At 39.0% G+C, this 23,645-nt stretch overlaps 2 protein-coding genes across 9 annotated transcripts; one reads left to right on the top strand and one right to left on the bottom strand.

The window, feature by feature from the left end:
- Positions 1–2,218: 2,218 nt before the first annotated feature.
- LOC117271877 (uncharacterized) lies at positions 2,219–15,353 on the bottom strand. 8 transcript variants are annotated; one of them, XM_078173130.1, is made up of 9 exons: positions 12,412–15,353; positions 12,170–12,263; positions 10,557–10,634; positions 9,951–9,989; positions 6,012–6,092; positions 4,967–5,439; positions 4,644–4,719; positions 2,940–3,068; positions 2,219–2,839 (listed from the first exon to the last, which is right to left on the bottom strand). In XM_078173130.1, exons 1-9 carry the CDS (start codon positions 12,413–12,415, stop codon positions 2,461–2,463), a joined length of 1,353 nt encoding a protein of 450 aa, XP_078029256.1. In that variant the 5' UTR covers positions 12,416–15,353; the 3' UTR covers positions 2,219–2,460. The 8 variants fall into 8 exon arrangements, with proteins under 8 accessions (XP_078029256.1, XP_078029254.1, XP_078029255.1 ...); XM_078173128.1 differs by having other exon boundaries at positions 12,170–15,353; XM_078173129.1 differs by having other exon boundaries at positions 12,182–15,353.
- A 342-nt stretch (positions 15,354–15,695) lies between these two features.
- On the top strand, positions 15,696–22,868 carry LOC117271876 (UDP-glucuronosyltransferase 1A1-like). Its single transcript, XM_033650389.2, has 9 exons — positions 15,696–16,374; positions 19,038–19,101; positions 19,184–19,332; positions 19,651–19,778; positions 20,722–20,815; positions 20,957–21,082; positions 21,172–21,259; positions 22,174–22,393; positions 22,500–22,868. Exons 1-9 carry the CDS (start codon positions 15,832–15,834, stop codon positions 22,768–22,770), a joined length of 1,683 nt encoding a protein of 560 aa, XP_033506280.2. The 5' UTR covers positions 15,696–15,831; the 3' UTR covers positions 22,771–22,868.
- The last annotated feature ends 777 nt before the right edge of the window (positions 22,869–23,645 follow it).

The raw sequence follows: 23,645 nt of genomic DNA, 5'->3' as shown, positions 1-23,645 counted from the left end.
TTATATTGTGCTTTTCTGGATAGTCAAAGGTGCTTTACACAAAACAAAACAAAACAAAACAAAACCAAAAATGAAATAATCTATAAGAAGGGAAACAATACAGAAAGGGAAGAGAAGATCACAATCTTTGAGAGGTTGGAGACTGAGGGAAAGTCTGTGATGTATTTAGGGAGTGAGTTCCAAAAGGAGGGAGCAGCAATGGAGAAAGCCCTGTCCCCCCTCGTGCTTAGGTTAGTCCGGTTAGCTAGGTTAGTTAGGTTAGGTTAGCTGGTGGTCTCCGACATGCCAAAACAGCATCAGAGAAACACAAACTTGTACATGAAACTGCTTTATTCAGTGTTTTTACCGGCGTAAATTGTCTGGATCATTTGTTTTGGAGAGGAAGAAACCAGCTGCAATGTAATATCCCTGCGAGCAATCGAGCACCATCACTTTACAACCACTAAAAGTGTTTGTTTTCACCACTGACAGACTCAGTTTGGTATTATAAGTGTCTGACAACTTTATGGAAAGAATCCCTACAGCGTTAGTCCTTTTTTGTAAAAGAGAGTGTCGGTCAGCAGACACATTTCCTGGTTTGGCACTGGCAGTTCTGACCTTAAATCCCATCCTCTCCCAATACATTAATCCCATCAGTAAACAGCACCAAGACTAAACTCTCAGTCCCTTATCTCTCCCGTTTCTCCATCCTTCCTCCACATTCACTGGTATCAGCACAAACATCGCAAAAATAACATTGCTGTGTAAAAAGACCTGTTCCTGGATTATCCTCATTAAAATTACACAAATATCTAATAGGTAAAGCTGCTTTTAGGAACGTGTGCCTGCTCTAATGTGGAGGATGAAAAATGACACAAGTATCAACACTATATAAGGTATACAGTAAATGAATACATGAATAAATAAATCACTACAGGAATAAAGAAATACAAGAATGAATAAATGCTGAAATAAATATGAAGATACATAATAGATGCATAACAGTAAATGCAAAGGTTAGCACCTCCTACCTCACTAAAATACATTATAAATAAATAAATGTAGTTCAACACATGTAAAATATTTGTGTCCCGTTTATCATCTTTACATTTGAATGTATATCTATTTCCATATTTATTTACTTTTTTTTTTTAAATTCTTATATTCATACATTTATTTATTTCCATATTTACTTCTACAATTTTTCATTTATTTAAATTTTGATTTATTTCTATATTTATTTTAGCATTTATTCTTTTATTATTTATTTACATTTTTATGTCAACATTTTTATTTATTCTTTTAATCATGTATTTATCTATTTCCATATTTATGACAAATTGTATTCACCTATACATTGATTTCTATATTTATTTTAACATTTATTTCTGTATTTATTTATTTCCAAGTTCAACTTTTATTCATATATCCTTTTATCTAATTATGTTATTTATTTATTTAAGCATTTATTTATTCTTATTTCAATTATTTTTGTATTTATTCATGTTTTTAGTCCTGTTTTTATTTATCTATTTATCGATACTTAAGTCATTTTTGTCCTCCACACACTGACAGTATTAATCTGAGTTGTACTGCTGATCAGTAAGGTTTTTTTAAAAGGTAATTACAGGAAAAACAGGCATAAATAATTCCATTAATTAAAGGATGCGTACGATATAAACCACATGCATGACCCGGGCTGCTGTGCACGCTGCTTCACTGGGACACTAAATGATTGTTAGTTATTAATCACACCAGTGCTTTTCCTGCTGTGATGAGTCAAAAGGTTTAAAAAAAAAAAGCACACTTAACAGCTCCTGGCTAAAATACTGGAGGATTCAGTTAAGTGGCGCCACCATGTGGTCTTATAGAGAAAGAGTCAAACACTACCCAATACCCAAACTAACCTGTTAACCACATTTATAGAACACAGCTCGGTTCCATAACTTGCAACCAGGAAAAAACGCCAAAATCAGGACAGAGGACTTTAAACGAGATGGGTAAATGAAGCCGTCTGATTTCCCATCCCTGTGAAGACAAATCTACAATAACTAAAGAAGGTCTGGACAACAGGGAGGAGGCAGCAACGTGTCCTACCCGCTCATCATCATTAAAGTTGTCTATGATCAGGAGGTGTTTGGAGAAATCATCGACACACCGTCTTCCTTAGAAATCAAACTCAATCTGGTTTAGTCTTGACCCCCCTCACTGTCATCATCATCTCCAAAACCACGGACTGTTCCTTTAAATCCACTTTATTCATGTTATCCTAGTTCACATTATATATATATATATATATATATATATATATTTACAGTTGTCCAGTTGAATGTAACTCTAAATAAATGCTATTTTGAAATTTCTGAAAAAAATAAATAACATGCAAGTATGTGGAACTGCAAAAAAACAAACAAACTATGGCTTAAATACTAAATTCTTAACTGAATATTGTTGCTGTAACCTTAAAAAAAAATCACCTCACTAACGTGTTTCTCTGACAATCGTGCTGCTGCCACGCAACTGGACAAGCAAGTCTCTGAATCCTCCCCTCCTCTTTGGTGCTTTCTGCTCGGGTGGAGTCCCTCTTGGCTCAGAGGTTTCCAGGGTGACTAAGGAAGGAATCAACTCAACAGACAGATTTATGTCTGGTTCACTGCTGTCACTGCTATGACCAGGACTGCTGTAGTGGCCGCTGGTTGGGTGAGCACCGCTCATATCCGCACTGCTGTCACTGATGCGATTGTTGCTGTGGCGACGCTGCTGCTTAGCGACACGAGTGCTCTGAGAACCGGTTCTTGTCCTCTTTCTCCTGGTCTTCTTTTGTGCCTTTTTCACCAGCACTCTGACACGTTTTAGGTTCCTGACATGAAAACGCACCATGTTTTAGTCAGTTTTTATGTAAGGTTATTGATCTGCTCTTCCACTGTAGGAAACGTAAGTTATGTGTACAGATGCATTACCTCTGAAGGAAAGGGTGCGGCCTCCAGCAGGCCGATGACTCTCGTTCGCCCACACATTGCGCAAGTCGGTTTGTACCATTCTTCACCTTAAGTCTTTTCTTAACCAGCTGGACATGGATCAAAAGCTTCCTGACAAAACAGAGAGGTGCATTATAATGAGCTGACAGCTAAATGTGAATTTCCATGGCTAGTATTGCACCTTAGTGGTAAAGTTTGAATTCTTTTGAGGTGTGGTTGTATGAGTTACCTATCAACAGTCAGTGTATCACCGACAGTGAATGTCAGATGGCACGCCCCCAGTTTGGAGAAGCAGGTAGGATTAGTGACACAAAATCTAAGCAATGTACTACTGTGGACGGGGGCAGCAGCAAAACATATTTTAGCTTCCTGAAAAATTCAATATCAGTTTAAGTGTACGCTATATTCTAAATATTTTCAATTCTTTACCTTACCGTCTGATAGTGATGTCCAACTGGGAACTGAAGCAGTTATCTATGCTCTCTTAAAAGCCACCAGATTCCATTGACAACAGTAGCTTCTTTCATAGTGCCTTTTCAAGGTGGGAAATTCACGTCGTTATTCCACCTCGCCGTTCTGTATAAACGGTACAGTCGTGGAATGAGGGGACAGAGTTATCTCGCCTTTGAGCTGCCATTGGAGGTAGTAACAACACTGAAACGGCGTCAGTATAAATGGCACGGCTCGCAGGACAGGATCATGATGATGTGTTATGCGTGTGACCCACTGCTGAGATTTAAAAAGTAGCTACTAGCAGTTAGCAGCTAACTCCAAGAAGAAGATTGGCCGAAAATGTCCACAAATTGGGAAAAACAATGAGGTCCAGCAGTTCCTTACCCTCCGAGCAGAGGATGAGATCAGCAGCCATATAATAGGGATGGTAAATGACTGTTATTGCCACGTTTTGCCATTGTTATTGTTTATAAAGCTCTGCCGACACATACATTTATGGAGCAGAATGATGCTGATGGTTCTATGTAAAAAGTAAAGGCAGCATAAAGAAGTGACTTTATAGCGGCCCTGTAGCGTGATCTCTGTGTAAACAGGGCTAGTAATTTTACCTCGCAGAACAAGAGAGCTGCTGGTCTACTGCTGCCTCTATCAGCTCAGGCCAGGAAACATGCCCTGACTTTAACCACCTGGAAAATGCAAGGTCGGGCCTTGGGTGTTACTATTGTGCTGCCTATGTGCCAACTTTAAAAAGCGTGGAGGTAGGTTTCATCTGAGGTTGCTAAGCAACAATAACCAGCACCGAATCATAGCCTACTTGTGTTATTGTGTGACTCTGGTGTTTTAAAGGGTTAGTTTGGATTCACCAATGTCACACAATGACACAAACAACGTAAGTGATCAAGGCAGCGAGAGCATAGATAACGGCTTCAGTTCCCATCACAAAGGGCTGTCTGACAGCAAGGTATAGCAGATAAAATATTCTCAATATAGAGTAGGGGGGCTAAAATGTCAACAGCAGTACACTGCTTAGCTTCCGTATCAGTATTCCCATCTGCTTCTTCAAACTGGGGTGTGCTGACTGATATCTACTGTAGGTAACACACTGACTGTGGAAAATTACCTCATACATCCCCACTTCAAAAGACCCAAACTATCCATTGAAGTCAGTAACCACACACACACACACACACACACACACACACACACACACACACACACACGCAGCAGTCTTACCCTTTTACATTAGGCAGCCTCCTTGGTTTCCGGGTCTTGATCAGGACCCACTGGTCACATGTCAGGGACTTGGGATCTGAGGAACAAACCACAAAGAGAGCTTGAACTTGTTAGCAAGCATCTGTGCACTGAATATGGGCTATTCCACAGGATGATTAATGTGTTGTGCTATAGCAATGCTGCAATTACTGCAATGCAGAAGGCAACTGAAGACATATTCATATCTTTTGTCATAAGTATTTTCTGTGGCAATGGCCCAATTTCCCCACACAGACGTTACAGTTTCATCTTCTGTTCATAAAACAAGGAACAAGTGCACTCACCAGTGTCTAAGAGTTTGTTTTTAATTGGTGCTTTCATCTTCTTTGCCCTCTGCTGGAGAGTCTTACAGGCTGAGCACAAGCCTTGTGAGGGCCTCGGTTTCTTTGGAGAGGCGTTACGAAGGAGAGAAGGACCAGAGGCTAAGCTGCTGGCAACAGAGTGACGATCGTCATCTGACTCATCCATTCCTTCAGACACCAATACAAACTTTCCTCCATCGTCCTCAGTGACGCGTTTTGCATCATGTGTACTGTTGATGATGTCAATGATGTCCCTCCCCTCATCTGTAACTACACTGTTGCCTTCTTTGGTCTTCTTCAGCCCCGCCCTCTGTCTCTTACCCTTCAACCTGCGCTGGATAACTTCTTCATCTGAGCTGGGACTTCCCTGGGGGCTCTTCTTGGAGACCTCTGATAGTCTGGAGGAGCGTCTGGGAGACATGGGTGTTTTCCACTTCAGAGAATACTCAAATAACCTGTGACAGAGAGCGACAGTGACTACCTGTGATAAAGCACCTATTATGTGTTGTACATTGGTATGTGGTCACTAATGCCAGCCTTAAACCAACTACTTCAAACAATTTCACTGTGGCAGACACATTTACAATGTTGGAAAAAGATCATGAGAGTTTTATCTTAGTTGGTGTAAAGTGGTCATGAAACTCAGTCCAACCAGCCTAAAGTCAGCCTTTTTCTTGTCTTGACATTCCCATAAAATTGAACATGTTTAATACCATATTAAGTTTTAAGTCTTGTGATTTTGTTGCGTTTGCTACCCTCATAGCCAAATGGCGCAGGGTGGGAGATAATCTCAAAGGGAATCAAACTAGTCTTACAAATAGTGACCCTGCACAATCCACAGTCTTGGCAAAATTTTGTAGTGTGTGACTACAAACTCAGGGTGTCTGTCTTTAGATGGGAGAAAGTGACAGTCTTTAGTCTTTTAAAACTAATTTCCACTACTTCTAATGCAGCTTTATGTTATTTCACAATTTAACTTAAGTCACACAGGCTGAAAACTTTAAGACAGTTCTCTTGTGGGTCTTACCTGTAATACTGTACTCTAATGGACAACGAATTAGTGAAACACTCCAAGCCCTCTACCTCATGCTCGCTGTCTGTCGCAGGCCTATAAAGACAACAAAAAAAATTTAGTGACAGAAAATCAAAACAGCAAAAAGGAAATATACAGCACGGTATTGATAACATGATCTTGTTCATGTGTCTGCTTCATCTCAATTCAAGTAATTCATTGTAATTATCACTTATCTGCGTAGGTGCCACCAAAGAGACTGAAACACAGATCTTCGAGATTTAAAAAATGTTGTTATATATTGGCAGCTTTTTAGGGGATTATTTTATGGGGAAACATACCTTTTTTTTTTACCTTACTGTACGGAAAGCTTGATAAGTAGCCTAATGTCTATTTTATCTACTTTATCGCAGTACCTGTTAAACTAATCAGGTACACAATATAAATACATGTCTATATATTTGACCAATTTAAAGGTTTTATTACACTGTCAAATCCACCCTGAATCCATCCCTCTACTAGAATCAGGATAATCTTGATTTTTTTTTTTTTTTTACATCAAAGGTATCCCAATCCTACTAAAAAGTTTTGAACACATACTGAAGGTTTGATCCAGATCAAAGCCAAGACTGGATTAAGAAATCTAATCCAATTTTGGAATCCTCTCTTTTGAACAACTAACATTAAAGGTTTGATCAATTCCGATAGACGAAATCTAATAAGATTACTTTTAAACATCTGGGCCTGGTTGTTCAAAAAATTTAATTTGGATCATTTTGATCCAGATTTTAAAATCTGATGTTTTGCAGTCCAAGATCAGCAAATCCATCTTACTTCTGTGCTGGTTTTTCAACGCAACATTGGATTGGATCACCCTGATCCAGGTACATATTTTCCCAAGATTACCAAATCTAGAGAACCATTTCTCTAAATTCTCTAAATGGGATTACATAACTCATTGTAGGGAGTCTGCCAACAGACACACTGTAATTATCACTTATCATCGTAGGTGCCGCCAAAAAGACCAAAACGCAGCTCTTTGAGGTTTAATCATTTTTGTTTGATATTGACAGCTGTTTGGGGGATTATTTTATGGAGACAATGCCGCCCACCCCCCCCCCCCCCCCCCCCCCCCCCCCCCCCCCCCCCCTTTTTCTTTTTTTAACATTACTGTACTGAAAGGCTTGATGGGCAGCCTAATATCTGCTTTCTCTCCTTTATCACAGTACCTGTTCAACAAATCAGGTGCAAAATGTAAATAAATGTGTATGTATTTGATCAATTTAAAGGTTTTATTACCCCGTGTTCTTCACATCCACCCTGAATTCAATTTCAAGTTCAATATAACTTTATTTATTTCCGGAGGGAATTCTTGTGCAAGAGAATGCTTCAAATTACAGTAACACCAAGTACAGTGACCACAATTTAACTATTCACAACTAGTATCAAACAGACAAGCAGTGGGTGTCCTGGGTCAGGGTCACTCACTGGGCTCAGTTTTCTAACAATACAGTATTAAATATTTAAAAATATACAAGACAGAAGTGTCTTCAAGGAGCAGAAGCAAAAAACAGTGCCTAATAGAGTTACAATAGGAGTGTGGTAAATACAAGAGTTACTAAAAATTAACTGAAATGGTGGGAAAAAAATAGATATAAAAAATATAAAAAGATAGATAGATAGATAGATAGATGGTGCTTTATTGATCCCAAACTGGGAAATTCTTGTGTTACAGCTGCAAGTAATCAAACAGTATGTGGACAGTGATATACATGTAAATACAAAAAGACAAAAACAGATCAAAATGAAATATATGAGAATATATAAATATAAAATATATACAATAATAAGTAGTACTAAAATGTAAATATGAAATGAATTAATATGAAATTTAAATATAACACAGATATTAATAATATTGCACTACACTGACAAGTGAACATGACATTGAGGAATAATATTGTACAAGTAGAATCCAGCCCTCTCAGGATAATCCTGATTTATCTGGGTCCAAGGTATCCAAATCCTTGTAGGAATGTTTTGAACGCATAACTGAAGGTTTAATCCAGATCAAAACCAAGACTGGATTACATTATCTAAACTGAATTCAGAATCTTATCACCCATTTTCAAGATACAATCCAATGGATGGCTGAAATCTGACCAGATTACCTCTGAACAACTTGGTACTGACTACCAAGCAAAAGTTACTGTGTCTTGATGTTGAAGCACTACTTTCCCCTCAAGCCTGCTGTTTCTCAGTTAGTCTGTGGTCTGGTAGTGACGTTAGGTTTTCACACAGGGTCCAGAGAACAGGACTTTAAGAACAGGTAATGATGGAGAGCCTGACTCACGAATTTGTCCATAACCCATTAAACAGCCCTTTAGCTCATGTTAGCATCTTGGCTAAGCCAGCCGGACTTAAACGCAGTAAACACCATCAGACTGAAGGCTAACAGTGAAGACATCATCAGCAGTGAAGCTAGGCTAAAACTTTACAACTTACTGATTCTCCGTTCGTTCAAAGTTTACGTGACTTGACATGTTTACTTGTTTTTACCGACACCTTCATCTACAAAACAGCGAGGCGCTTACTTGTGAACATTCTGGCTCGTGCCGTATTGAGCTCGTGGACCTGAGGCTGTTGAGCTCGAGGATAACTTCTTAAAGTTGCGCGCGGCGGAAGAGGACTCGGCTGGTTGAAGACTCTTCTTCTACTGCTACTGTTTGACGCTGGAGGTAAAATGGCGCCTTACCGCCGCTAACTGGACGACCGTTTAAATGACAAACTGCCGTAAATTATCAGACATTCAAACGACATTATTCAAAACATGTTTAACGATGCAGCTGTTTGACCGACCAGTCTCTCTCGTTTATGCCTCACAAGCAGATGTTAATGTGCTGATAAGCTATAGTCTATTTATTTAACCAACCAGGAAGTCCCATTGAGATTTCTCTCCAGAGCTGTTAAAACCCAAGGTGCATTAAAACATGTGTATGTGTGTTTATATGTGAATGCTGTAAATTCATATTTTGTGTTTTTGTGTCCATAGGCGGATTATGAGACAATGGGCCCCTGGGTATACATATGTACAAGGCCCCACCTCCTCTCTGTCCTACAACACACACAGGCCCGTTTCCACCGCAGGAACTTCGGGGTAATTTTACGGGGCCGTGGCCGTTGGTGCGTGTCTCCACCGCAGGAACCACCCCCTAAGGACAGAGTTCCGGAACTTTTACGGGGGCTAAACAAGTCCCTGCCTCTGGGTAGGTACTCAGAACCATAGACATATATACGTAGACGCCGCATCGAGTGGGTTTGCCAGCTAAGCTAAGCTTACAAATATCTGCATGGGACTGAACTCGAAATGCAAAGCGCTGTCAATCACAAAGGGGTTCAGCCTTTCCTCCAATCATTATGCATACACACCGAGCGTCCTCTCCCGCCCTGTGAAAAAATATATTTGCCTTAATACCAATGTAAAAATCTAAATGTTATATCTAAACTAAATATTATATAGATATTATATTTAGCCTATATATATATGCGCAAATTCACTCTGCCTGTCAGCGGAAGTACAAAAGTAGAAGCTTGAAGACGCGCTGGCAAACTGTCTGTAAAGGACATTTAGATTTAATATTAAGAACAGTGGCATTATCTTTTTAAAAGAAAGGTCAGTGTGACAAAGCTCACAAATATTGCTGTAAAGCTGGTAAACAAAGTGACTTAAAAAAGTCACACCACTTTTTTTAAACATTTGGAGCTAAATGTGAGGAAATGTTGCTGTTCATTTTAGCATGTGACATTTTACAAACGACTCCTCAAAAGCACAAAGTTTAAGAAAAACAGGTCTCAAAACTATATTGTGATAAAGGGTCCATCTTCAAGATGGGTTAGAAAGCAGCACTGTCATGTCAGTCGATATTGTACTTGAGTGTACATTCCCATACTCACACGAGGAACCTGGTGTTTTTCGGGGCCCCTGGGAAGCACCTGAGCATACACAAGGATCAGAGGAGGTAAATTCACTTCATTAAAACAAAACAGAACAAACTAAAATACCATGTTAGATGTGAAGCAGCAGTGAAATGCAATGATATATTGGCATGATGTTGATGGAAGAATACACTGAGGCACATTTACAGTCTGCACTGTTTCTATTCACTATTTTGTATCTAAGAAATACAAATCAATAAAATTAAAAGTATGGATGGGTCATACACTGTAGCTCATACACATCACCTATCTATGTAAAACCTACAGTACACACACAAATGCCCAAAAGCCTCCATATACCATCCATGCACTGTATATGAAATCTCATTCGCTCACGCGCATGTACGCACGCACACACACGCGTCAGTTAAAGTCATGGCAACAGAACGGCTCTACTGAGGGTATATAAAGGCTGCAGACCTTTCAAACTCCCCTTTTGCACTTGGACTTAACTCGAGTTGAACTGCAAAACCTTCTGCTGATAAGTAGAGAGAAAACAAACACTTGGATCACTGAGCTTAAGAAAAACCTAACGAGGTCAACTTCAACTCCATCAAACCGTACCTGCTGACAACATGGCATGCGGACTCCCCGCGGTGAAGCCCCTGCTGACCACAGCCTGGCAGTGGATGACTTCCTTTGCTGGTAAGACATCTTTTGTTAATATCATGTCAAATTTAGCCTTTTTATTCATGTTCCTTAAATCCTTAGAAGAGAATTTCAGCTAAAAATGAACATTTAACTGTTGAATGTAAAGAGAGTCAGTAATGTTAGTCAACTTGTTGGGAAACACAGTTGTTTTTTAGTGAAACTTGACTTTTTCTCGGTGTACTGTAAAATAATGATTACAGGTGTAGTGATTAGAAAACACTTATTTTTATTTGAGGGTGTTGCATTTTCCAAACTCGTCGTCGAAATTTTTGCGATATAGATGGTGACTCTGCCTTTTTTTGAATGGTACCAAAAATGTTATTATCTTGTGCGCCATGGAGACGATGGAACGTAAGCTATAGGAGCAAACGCCAGGACGTCACCACGCGCAGGTGTAAACAAACCGGGGCCTGTTCCTCTGTGTGCATAGCTGAGGATGTTGTCGGGTCTTATTAAGTTACATTTGTCACATTAGTGAACTAATTTCCTGAAATTCCACAAAGTGCACAAACAGATGAATATATTGCTCTGAGTCTGGATAAAAGAGATGAGGTGAACTGTGTGTGACAGTTATTGGACCTACAACCAAAAGCTGTTCAGTCTGCACTCACAGCTTGTAGGCTAACTTACCTGACATGTTATTATTGTCTGAATATTGAAATCTGCTTCGCTCGTTCAGGTCCTATTTTCTTATGAAAGGAAGAGATGAGGGTGGTTTCATGCAGTAACTGCGCACGTCCTGCGTCCAAAGTGCCACCGTCTCCTCCGCGCCGTGTGATTTGCAACTCATAAATTAGGAGAGTGACGTTAACTGAATAGAAACAATTAGTGTGTCGAGAAAACACAGATTTTGCTCTTATTATTTTCTGGAGAGGCCCTTTTATTCATTGTGTATAATTTATCAAAAGTGCCAACGTTTTATTGTGCGTGTGCGCGTTATTGTGTAACGTTTTGGCTCCATCTCAGTGTTTAACACAGCTTATCTTTGAGGCAGTGACATCCTCTTAGAAACACACAGTTCCTGCAGATCATCTCTTCTGTCATGACACAACTATGTGTGATTGTTCTGACTGCTATAGTCTGACTTTTATTGTGTTGTCAGAGGCAAAACCGGGAAATGTGAGCATGGTTTTAATTATGCAGAATTGTGGGTAACATTTTCTTGGATAGTCTATATACAGATAGTTTAAAGAGTGTTTGTAACAACGACAGCTTATGGGTTGAGATTCAACAGTTTGGTCTGTTTTATCACGTGGAGAATGTGACTTTATTTTAAATGAATCTTTTCTTCTTTAGGAAGCAATGCGAGCCCCCCGATGACCCTGTCCTGCCTGTCGGGGTGGGTGACGGGATCCAGGAGGCTGGGCTTCAGGTAAGTAACTGGCTGGGTGAGCGTAGGTTCCCAGCACTGCACCCTGCGGTGGAGGGTCCTGCTCTCCCTTTTCCTCCCTTCAACCCCTCCTCTACCTGCTCCTCAAGGGGTTTGTTACTCTGCTTCTGCAGTTTGATGAGCACCTCTTTCTTACCCTGATGCTAACCTCTTGGAAGATGTTGAGCCTCTGATTGCAGGGTGGATGGCCACAAAGAGGACCACGGAAGACAGTGATGGGGAGGAGACTGCTGCAAAGAGGGAGAGATCAATCACACACATGCACACACACCTCTTTTAGATCTTTTATATCAACAGGCAAGAAGCAATGTCCAAGGCTGAAAAATGGTTTCCCCGCTCACAACAACTGTATGGGGGGTGAATTTTTTCATAACTCACCCATTTAGGCTCAAAGTTATGCATAATTAAGGGTGTGGCTGCTGTAGGTGACAGGGTGAGTGCAGAGTATGTCCTAGGCTTCTTAGTCACACCCACCCCTTGTTTCACTACAGCGCTTCTTGCCCAAATCCCCTCTGGCTCCAAAAAATGAAATTGGTGATGGGCAGAATGCCGAACTTAACTCTTCAAAATGAGAGTGCACAAGACAATAGGTGATGTCACAGTAGCTACGTCCATTATTCTAATAGTCTATGGTAACAGGACATTTAAACATTGAATTGACATATATCTTTTTATGGGTTTTGATGCATTTAAAGGGCTCATCCTGTTACCATGTTTGTAATATAAATCACAGTTAACAGTTTTGTCCAATACAAGTATTTCAGTAAATAATTAAGCATTACTTTGGGTGTGACAAAGAAAAATCATGCTCCCTCCATAAATACAACAAGACTAAAAGTCCATGCTGTGATGGTGTCATAATCATTTCACGCAAAAAATATAGGAAGGATGAAAAATGGACAAGAACATTGCATTGTTTGACCCGACGGTGGCATCAGAGGTACGTCTGCTGCCACGCGCACACACCTGCTTCATATCAACAGGCAAGCAGCAACGTCCAGGGCTGAAAAATGACGCTGACACGAAAGTGCCAGTTTCTGGAATGGCCACTTGAGACTGGCCCCAAGAGTGAGTCAGTCCCCATAGACCCCCATGTTTAAATGCCCAACTTTACAGCAGAAATTGACATGTTTACTGCCTGGTACAAAAACTAATTTCTCTGTTCATGACAAAGGTATGGGGGGGGTGAATGTTTATACTCACCTGTTTACATTTTATTAGCTTTGTCACTTTTTAAACTGTCGTCATGTCTGTACCTAATCCTCCACATCAGTACACATGTGGTCCTTCAGATACAGTGACATTTTTACATGTCCACATGTCATGCTGCAGAACCTAATTTAAGACAAAGGATTCATAAGTTTTGGACAAAAAACTATGATCTGTACAGAGGCCACAGTAATTACTTGCATCAGAGCAGGTCATTTCTTTAACTTTAACTAACTTTCTATCAAAATATATTTACCACGGACTTGTACTGTTTTGTCGCTGTCTCGCTTTGATCCACTACATTCGGTGGTTTTCCCTGTTTAATCAAGGCTATGAAAATCTCTACTATAAATAGTCCCAACAGGTATCAACAGGTCAGTCTCCTCTGTGTATAAAAATATGAGGGGCAACATAAATGTTGGTCTCTCTTCTCCAGGTCAGTTTCAGCTGAGTCTGAGTCTCTTATGATAATCAAATCCACAGTGTTTGGAGACATCTTCAGGAGGGACACTGCACTCACTACATAAAGAGAAGACTATCACTATAAATAAGTGATAATAGTATTGTGAAACCAATATTCCTTTTATACATATATATGTTGTCTACCACCAAAATATATACACTATGTGTTAGTGTGGCCTTGGTCATTTTGTGTTTCATTAGTTATTTCATGTCTCTGAGGTAATTTTGTGTCTTTGTTGTGATTTTTTGTCTTTTCAAGGTAATTTTTTGTGTTTTGGTTTGTTTTGCATCTCTTTTGTGTCCCTCTGTTCCCTCTTTGGAGTCATTTTGTGTCTTTTCAAAGTAGTTTTTCGTGTCTTTTTGTGGTAATTTTATGTCTTTTTTGTTGTTTTGTGTGCCCTTGTGGTCATTTCGTGTCTACTTGAGGTAATTTAGTCTATTTCTTGGTATTGTGTCTTTCTTTGTAGTCATCTCATGTCTCTGTAGGGATTTAGGGTCTTGAGGTACATATTTGTCTTTTTTGTTTTTGTTTTGTGTCTCTTTGAGGCTTGTTACCTCTTAAGTTGTCATTTTGTATGAGGTAACTTTGTGTTAATTTTTTATCTCTTTGTAGTCATTTTGTCATTTTGTGTCTCTTTGTGGTAATTTTGTGTCTTTGTTTGTTTTGTGTGTCCTTGTAGTCCTTTTTTGGTACTTGAGATCATTTTGTCTCTTTCTTGGTCATTTTGGGTCTCTTTGCAGTAGTTTTGCCTCTTTTTGTTATAACTTTGTGTCTTTAAGGTAAATATTTGTCTTTTTTGGCCACTTTGTGGCTCTTTTCCTTTTTATAGTCATTTTGTGTCTCTTTGTGGTCATTTTGAGTCTCTTCCTGGTTGGTACGTGTGAATTTAAGTGACATTTTGAATGTGAAGTCCAGTGAGACCTCTGACACTTTAAGCTGCTGGACCTCTGCCAGGTAGGCCCGTTCAGTTTCCTCATGTCTGTGTTAGCGAACTCTATGCTCCCATTTTGGACAGCTCTCTTAACTTAAAAAACAGATTAAAAATGAACCATAACAAGCAGATTTATGTCCTTGAATTTTTGTGTAACCCTGTGGCTGATGTTGTGAATGGCTGCTACTGAAACCTGAAGTTACAGATTACACTAACAGTCTCCATGTGTTCATCACATACTGTACTTATGTGACAAAAGTTAAAACTGTCATAGACAGATAGGGATACAACCTAGCTCCAAGTTTTCTGTTTGTCACCTGAGGTGAATCGATGAAACACAACTTTATTATAAAAATGAATCATGGCTAAATACCATTTAGCTAGTGGGCTAATCCAACACTTGTGATTTTCATTGTCAAAATTTCTGCTGTAAGAAAGAAAAGAAAAGCCAAAAATAAACTACAGTAATTAAGGTTTTAGAGTTTAATTTTGATACATGGACCCCTCACAAGATAGGGGCCACAAAATCACATTATGCAGGACCCAGCTGATGTTGTAGTTAGTTGTGCACATTTCCAAAAAAGTTCACGAACAAGTTGGTTGTTGGTTGCTAATCCACTCCCTTCACTCACTGCCTTTAAATGTTAGAACATGCTGCATGGGAAATCCAGAGAAACAGGCCTGACTGGAGTAGAGATTATCTTACAATACTTAACTTAATTACTTCCCCTTGGACTCCCCTGCAGAGGTCCAGGCTATGCCCTTGATGTCATCAAATCCTGGAAACATCCCTGGTCCTCTTTATTGTCCTCTTCAGACTTTTTCCCTTCTCCATGCACACTGGACGCAGGTGAAGTTGCACCAGAAATCCCTCTGCAAACACTGTTGCTTCCTCCATTGAACTTTCCTCCAGTCCCCAGGGGCAGTATCGGTTGTAATTGTGTTCTTTCTTTTATGTGTTGATACCAATAATAACACAGTAATTCAATCACAGGGAGTCCAACTGACTGGAGGACTTTGAACACACACAACTGCAGTCTAATTCACTGAGGAATTTAAACAGTCAGAGGATCCTAAAGGGCGGGAATTATTTACATAAGCATTCAAAGCACAGAGAAGGGGGTGTTTCCGTGTCATTTTTCCTTCTCTTAGCCTCACCCTTTTCTCTGTGTTGCACTCAGTGAGCTGCAGAGGAATGAGCACAATGTGGAAAACAGCAGCGTTTGTGTTCCTGCTGCTGAGCATGGACATGCAGGTGAATGGTGCTGTGGATAAAACTAAAGGGTCCGTGGCAGACAACTCCAGACCAGAGAAGAAGGTGAAAACAGAAGAGGCTGAAACCACTGAAAACACCCATGCAGGTGACTCTGCTTCTCCAGGTTTCTTGGGAAAATTGCTGGTGGTGCCCATGGATGGGAGTCACTGGGTGGGTATGAAGGCAATAGTCCAAGAAATGGGTCGCCGTGGACACCAGGTCACCGTTGTGATACCAGAAGTCAGCATACGGTTGGGTCCAGCGGATTTCTACGACATTGTGACCTATCCTGTTCCTTATGAGAAGGCTTATATTGATTCTATCATGTCCACACACAAGGACATGTTGCAGAAATCTGCACAGTCCTTCATGGAGAAGATAAGGAATAGATTTGCGCAGATTCAGAAGATTACAGGCTTGATCCACACCACGGCAGAGAGCCTGCTGTTCAATGACAGTGTGATCTCACATCTGGCACAGCAGGTGAGTGCAAATGCAGAATCAGGTTTGAAAGCTAGCAAAATTAAATACAGCCACGGGTCCAGATTTCTCCTCAGTCATGAGTTCAAGGTCAACACAGTTTAACACATTCGTCATCATATGTGCATTTGGCCATGTCATTGAGCTTGTTTGCTGTCTCTGTCCAGTAGCTGTCCGTTAGTCACTCACTCACTCTACAGCAGGAAACAGCACTTCAAAGTAAAGGCTCTGTGCCAAAAATCCACTGTACTTAAAAATAAAGTGTTTTTTATAAACTTGACATGTTTGGTAGTCACATGTGGTCCATTCAGAATGGATCTGCAACCCACCAGTTGGGAATCACTGCTTTAGACTGTGTCTACTACTCTTGAACTACCTTCTGGGGCTGTTGTTGTATTGGATTCAGGGCAGACTCTGGACTTTTTGGGGCCCTAAGCAGGATTTGGTTTGGAGAACCCCTCAAGGCACTGAACCAACTTGTGTACTATAAATATTAGCTTAAGCACACATAATGTCCAAATAAGCACGTAAAGACCATAGACTGTATCAAATAACAACACACTCTCACTCCAACCTCGTCACATATTGACGTTTGGTCATGGACTTTCGACGTCCAGATATGACGTGCAAGGTACCCTGGGTGCATTGGTTGTTGATGTTCTGGGACACCGTGTCAAGTTCTGCCTGTCACATGCATTGTCTTCTTTCAAAATACACTTCTGTTTTCACAGGAAATTAACCATTTATATACAGTCTCTTTCAAAATAAACGCACTACATGGGAACAACAACGCAAATTGATTTTTTTCCTTCTGAAAAACATGGCTGGGTTTAGGTTTAGGTTTAGCAAAAATGAACAGGGTTTGGTTTTAGAATCTTAAGTGCTTTTTGGACCCTTCCATCACTACTCCCACCTGCCCCAGTCAGACTTTCGCCCCTTAACTTTCATCCTTGTCCCGCCGCATTTCCCCCTGATGCTGCGTATCATGCCGACATTAAAGGATGCCCTTTTTCGTTGGATTCTGATGCTGCAAGTCACTGTCCAAGTTCACCCACTGGTTTATGGACTCCCGCTTTGAAGCGTCAGCATTTTGGCCGTCGCCCTCTTGGATTTTTGGAGCCAGAGGTGACCATATTTGGATGAGAAGGTGGTGCTAACCCTAACACTACAGCTCCTAGCTTGGTTAGCACTGTGCATTTTCAGCTACGGCTAACTGTGACAATATTAATGCTAAATTTTTGCTAGTTTTAACTACTGAAAAAAATGAAACATCCTACTCCCTATGCTGTGTTCACACTATGAGCAACAGGCTACAAGTCATTTTCGATGGAAGGTGACATTAAGCTACAAGCTGACGCTAAATACTTGTCGCTACAGGCAGGTGTAACATGCTACAAATCAAAGCTGAACTGGCTTCAACTTTTTTTCAGCACTCCACTGACGTGGTGAAGTGACAACCAATCATATGCTTTTGTGTCTATCTGTGGTATTGTTTTGTTTACCTTAGCTAACTGACACTATGCTAGCTTCATGTGCATTGTGGTGCACACAGGGATGCAATGGGGTGACGAAATGTGACGATAAAATGGTGCTCAGACATTAATTAAAAAAGCACAGATATGTTTTTGAGCAAGTGCAACCTTTAAATGATGTTCAGTGGAGGTGCACTGTTGCAAGTAGCAGACACACACAAGTCTGTGAGAACATAACTATGTTCAAGAGCGCTTGAGTGAGATATTCGACGGCGACCTAGTGATAATGTAGCTGGTCACTGTGTTGCGTTGTTGCTTGTAGTGTGAACACAGTATTCAAGGGTCTTGTAGCACAACCAAATGCTGAGCAAGACTTTTTCAGGCAACCAAAATGTTACAACTAACTTTCATGAACTGGAAAATCACTGGAATTGCAATAGCTATGGTGGAGCTTATTGAAACGTATTTACAATTAAATATTGTAGTCTACTGATTCCCAACCACATGACGTACTTTATGTCATCTGATGGAGTTTCACTGGCTCTCAGGCTGTTGATTAAACTACAGGCTGTACGTCTGCATTTTTGTATTGCCTGCCACCGATGCCACCACGAGGACAGGAGCAGATCAGGAGACTGACACGCTCCCGCTCTCTGTCTCACACTCGGACCGAAATCCGATCAAACAGTAAAATTCGGCCATGCTGATTGAACTTAACTCTCATACAGTGTCTTTCAAAACATCTTTTAGTGTCGTGTTCAGCTTGTGAACAGGAAGTGGGCGCCATTCTGTTTCCTGCATAGCGAAAATGAAGGCCAATAAAACTGAGATCAAGCAGTAAAACTTGACAGAGCTGATCAAATAAAAAACAAGACTCTGTTACTGAGTTGCCTATCTCTCACCTCAAATGTTTTCAGAAACATGTTTAGCTCACTATTTAACTGTGATACGAGATTGTTTTTTTGCCAGACAGCCGCCATTGTTTCAAACAGATTGAAATATAAAAGTGCTACTTTCCACCTCTTAGACTTTGCTGTGATTGAGAAAAAAACCTGCCATCAGTTGAAAAGCCCGCACTCTTCTCGACAATCAACGCATGAGCATATTTATAGGAGCAAAGGTGCTTCATTAGTGCACAGTTTTGAAGATTCACCCGTCTACCTCATTTCTCCTTTGCACCTTTTCGCTCTGAAGAACTTCGATGCTGTCCTAACAGACCCCATGGTGCCCACAGGCTCATTAATAGCACGGAAATTAGGTGAGTTTCTGCCACACTTTGATTCTGTGTGCTCTTATACATCTGCCTATTACTCACCAGTCATACATGAAATCAATTTCAGGTCTCCCCACTATAAATTTGCTGAGGGGAATTCCATGTGGTTTGGATATGAAGTCTGCAGGCTGCCCCTCGCCACCCTCATATGTGCCCCGCTACTTCACCAGATACACGGATAAGATGAGCTTCAAGGAGAGGATGTTCAACACTTTGGTGAGGGCTTGTGCATCAGCAGGTGCATGCATGAAGGATGGCTGTTTAAATTATTCAAAATTAACTCTACTCCAATTTACTGGGTAAATCAGGTTATGTGTTAACAACACTAATCCCTCTAATTCACATTTGTCAGTTCTTTCTCCATTTGTCACATAAATCTGCAGAAATAGTCATGTATGTCCGAGATGTTGGTGATGGAACATGTTGCCTTGACGCAACCACGGTTAAATTTAACTAATACGACTGAAATTCAACTCTACTGCTGAGCACCTACGCCTTACTTTGATATTGCTCTGTGATGCCTCTGACCTACAGGTTGCTTTACTGGAGCCGCTGCTATGCAAACTGCTCTACTGGCACTTTGACAACATAGCCTATCGTTTCCTGGGAGAGGAGGTGGGCGTAGCTGAAGTGCTGTCGGACTCTGCTATCTGGCTGCTGAGGTAATATGTGCAAAGGTTATACATTAATGGTTTGGAAAAGAAGTATGGAGGACAAACAATGACACAAATATACATTTACATTTATTTATCTATGCAATTATTTTTTGTTTCTATATTTATTTCAACATTTATCCTTTTATTTATTCACTCATGCATTTATTTATTTTGGTGTTCATTTAGTTATTCCTGATTATTTCATTACATTTTTTAATTTATGAATTTATTTATCTATTTATTCTTGTATTTATTTATTTCAGTATTATTTATTTACTTACATTTTTATTTATTTCTGAATTAATTTATACATTTATTTCTGTATATATTTCTTCATTCCTGAATGTTTTTATTCATTATTTATTTTGTTACTATACGTATTTCTCTCTGTATTATTTATTCATTCTTGTGACTATTTATAGTTAAATTTATATATTTCTGTATTTATTTATTCCTGAATTTATTTATACATTTATTTATTTCGTTCAGTATTATTTCATCACATTTTTATTTATTTATTAATTTATCTATTTCTGTATGTATTTATTTATTTATTTTCAGTATTATTCATTTACTATTTTTATTTATTTATTAATTTATTTATACATTTATTTCTGTATATATTTCCTCATTCCTGAATGCATTTATTCATTATTTATTTTGTTCCTATACTTAATTCTCTCTGTATTATTTACACATTATATGTTATGTATACAGTATGTATTTATACATTTATTTATTTATCCCTGTATTTATTTATTTATACTTTTGTTTGTTTCCATATTCATTTAATGATGCCTGTATTTACAATTTTACAAATTATTCATTTATTCTAGTATTCATATATAGTAATTAGGAATTAGTAATTAATTTCCACTAAAGCACACTAAAAAATATTTTAGATTGTTTGTCTCTATTCAAATAAATATTGTGATTCTGTGTCTAACAGGATGGACTTCACACTGGAGTTCCCACACCCACTCATGCCTAACGTTGTACTAGTTGGTGGAATAAACTGTGACGTGAGAAATCCTCTGCCTGAAGTAAGTCCCCTGTGTTTTTGATTCTACGTACAATAAAAACATTTCAACTATTTAATTTATTTTACTTCCTCTTTGTGTTGTATCACTGCATTTAGTGCAGGAAGACTGAGAGATAAAGAGAGTGTGTGTGTGTGTTTGCAGGATTTGGAGTCCTGGGTGTCGGGAGAACATGGGTTTGTGGTGTTCACTCTGGGTACCATGGTGTCAGAGATGCCAGTAGAGATGACAGCTGTCTTCCTAGAAGCCTTTAGACAGATTCCACAGAAGGTTTGTCAACATGTGTGACAATGTATTTTAAACCATACATCAATGCAACAGTCAAAGAGCAATAAAGGATACGTGGCTTGTTTTGATAGGTAATATGGAGGTACACCGGGCCGGTTCCTGACAGCATCCCAGAAAATGTGAAGTTGATGAATTGGGTGCCTCAGAATGACCTGCTAGGTCTGTAAATCCGCTGGAATAAAAACATCCTGACATGCTAAACACATGACTCAAAACTGAACTAACCCAACATCTATAGAGGACCAAAACATACTATAGTATCAATAAATAAATAAATAAATAAATAACTACAGGAATATACATATAAATATGGAAACAAATAAATAAATAAATGTATAAATAGATAAATACAGAAATAAATAACTACATAAATGTATGAATAAACATAAGAATAAATAAATGAATTATAAATCAATACATTTGAATAAATATTAAATAAATGAAAGATTAAAAACATAAATTAAAACATAAAAGTTGATCATTAAAATGGACATAAACATCTTCAATTTATTTCTAAATTTTTGTATATCTACATTTATTTATGTATATGTATTTCTGCATCAGTATGTTAATGATGTAGGAGGTCGTAACCTTTTCATTAATTTCTTTATTTATGCATTCAATTATTTATTTCTATTTATTTTCAGCATTTACTTATGCATTTATTCATGTATTTATTTCATTATTTTGTTTATTCATGTGTTTATTTCAACAGATATTTTTTATTTCGATATGCATTCAATATTTATTTTATTTATGTATTTATTTTAGCATTTATTGATTATTTATTTTTGTATTTATTTGTTCTTTTTTATTTTTATTTTTTTTTATTCATTAGTTTTTATTTCTGTATGTATTTCAATATTTATTATTTTTATTTATGTATTTCTTTGAGCATTTATTTTGTTTTTTTAATTCATTCTTTTATTTTTTTATTTTTGATCTCTGCATGTATTTCAATATTAATTTATTATTTTATTTTGTTTTATTTGTTGATTTTATTTCTGCAATTATTTATTGGTACCTATTTGTTTTTGTTTTCCATAAACATCTCTCTCTCTGTTGTGTTTTAGCACATCCTGGAGCTCGGGCTTTCATCACTCACGCTGGCTCCCACGGTCTCTTTGAGGGACTGTGCCACGCTGTTCCCATGGTGTTGGTGCCAATTTCGGCAGAGCAGCCTGACAACGCGGCGAGGTTGGTGAGCAGAAAAGCCGGAGTCGTGTTGGACATTTTTTCGATCACTACAGAAAACCTTCTTCAGGCACTGAATGAGGTCATCAATGACACCAGGTGAGTGCTCAGGTCGCTCACAATGTCAGTTATCTCTTTATAAAGGAGTTCCTCTCATCTCAGTGCTGTGTTCTTAAACTCTTCCCATCAACCTGTTTATATCCAGGTATAAAGAGAACATACAGAAGCTGTCAGCTCTCCATAAAGACCGGCCACTTGACCCTCTCGACCTCTCAGTGTACTGGACAGAATTTGTGATGCGGCACAAAGGGGCCAAACATCTCAGACCTGCTGTCCATGACCTCAACTGGTTCCAGTACCACTCCCTGGATGTAATAACACTGCTGGTTACTGTGGTGCTGGTTATTGTAATAGTGACAGTGAAATGCTTGAAACTCTGCCTCCGGAAACTGAGCAGGAAGAGGAAGCAGGACTGAGCTGGTACTATGTTTGCACCTTCATCTCAGCAACAACACTGTATATTAATGGAGATTAAAACACCATCATTATTATTGAAATATTAAAGGGTGATTTCTGTATTTTTCAGCCTGGACCCTTTTTTCCTCATGTTTTTGTGTCTCAGTGACCAACTGAAACTGGTCCAGTATCGAGCAAGAGGGCTGCAGCCATTAAAAAGGCTGAAATATAATCACCTAGGGCATATGCATGTTCAATTTATGTCCACTGAAAGTGTTTGTTTTGTCACTGACAGGCCCAGATTGTTATACTAAGTGTCTGACAACATTATGGAAAGGATCCCTACAGAGATAGACCTTTTTGTTGAAGAGTAAGATCCTTTTTGTTGAACCAGAAACAGCCCCAAAGTCAATCTCACCCAACACACCAGACTCCATTCAAATTATCTGTAATTTTAGCATGTATAGAGCCAGCATATTTTCCCATTTAACTGAGTGAATTAAAGGTTTATTTCAACTAAACCAGAGTTGGTGGTTGTTGGAGCAGTGGAATGACGAACCAAGGTGGCTTTTGTCAATTTATTTTGTTTCTGTGGACTTTTACTGAACTGTGTTTTATGATAATAAAATTACTGTTTATTTAAATGGAGTCTGGTGGGGCTGGCAATAGCCATTTTGTGTCCTTTTCTGGTTAACCAAAAGGACTTTTTTCTTTGACAAGAGGGTCTATCTCTGTAGGGATCATTTCCGTAATCATATCAGATACCTGGAATAACAATCTGAGTCTGTCGGTGACAAAAACAAACACTTTGAGTGGACATACATTGATGGAAACAAACATGCTCCAAGTGGTTACATTGCAGCCGTCTTCATGGCTTCTCCTTTGGCGGCTTCGC

The sequence above is a fragment of the Epinephelus lanceolatus genome, chromosome 12 (assembly GCF_041903045.1).
Source record: "Epinephelus lanceolatus isolate andai-2023 chromosome 12, ASM4190304v1, whole genome shotgun sequence".
NCBI lineage: Eukaryota > Metazoa > Chordata > Actinopteri > Perciformes > Serranidae > Epinephelus > Epinephelus lanceolatus.
Note: the sequence above shows the minus strand (reverse complement) of the source record. Positions and strands in the feature narration are given on the sequence as shown.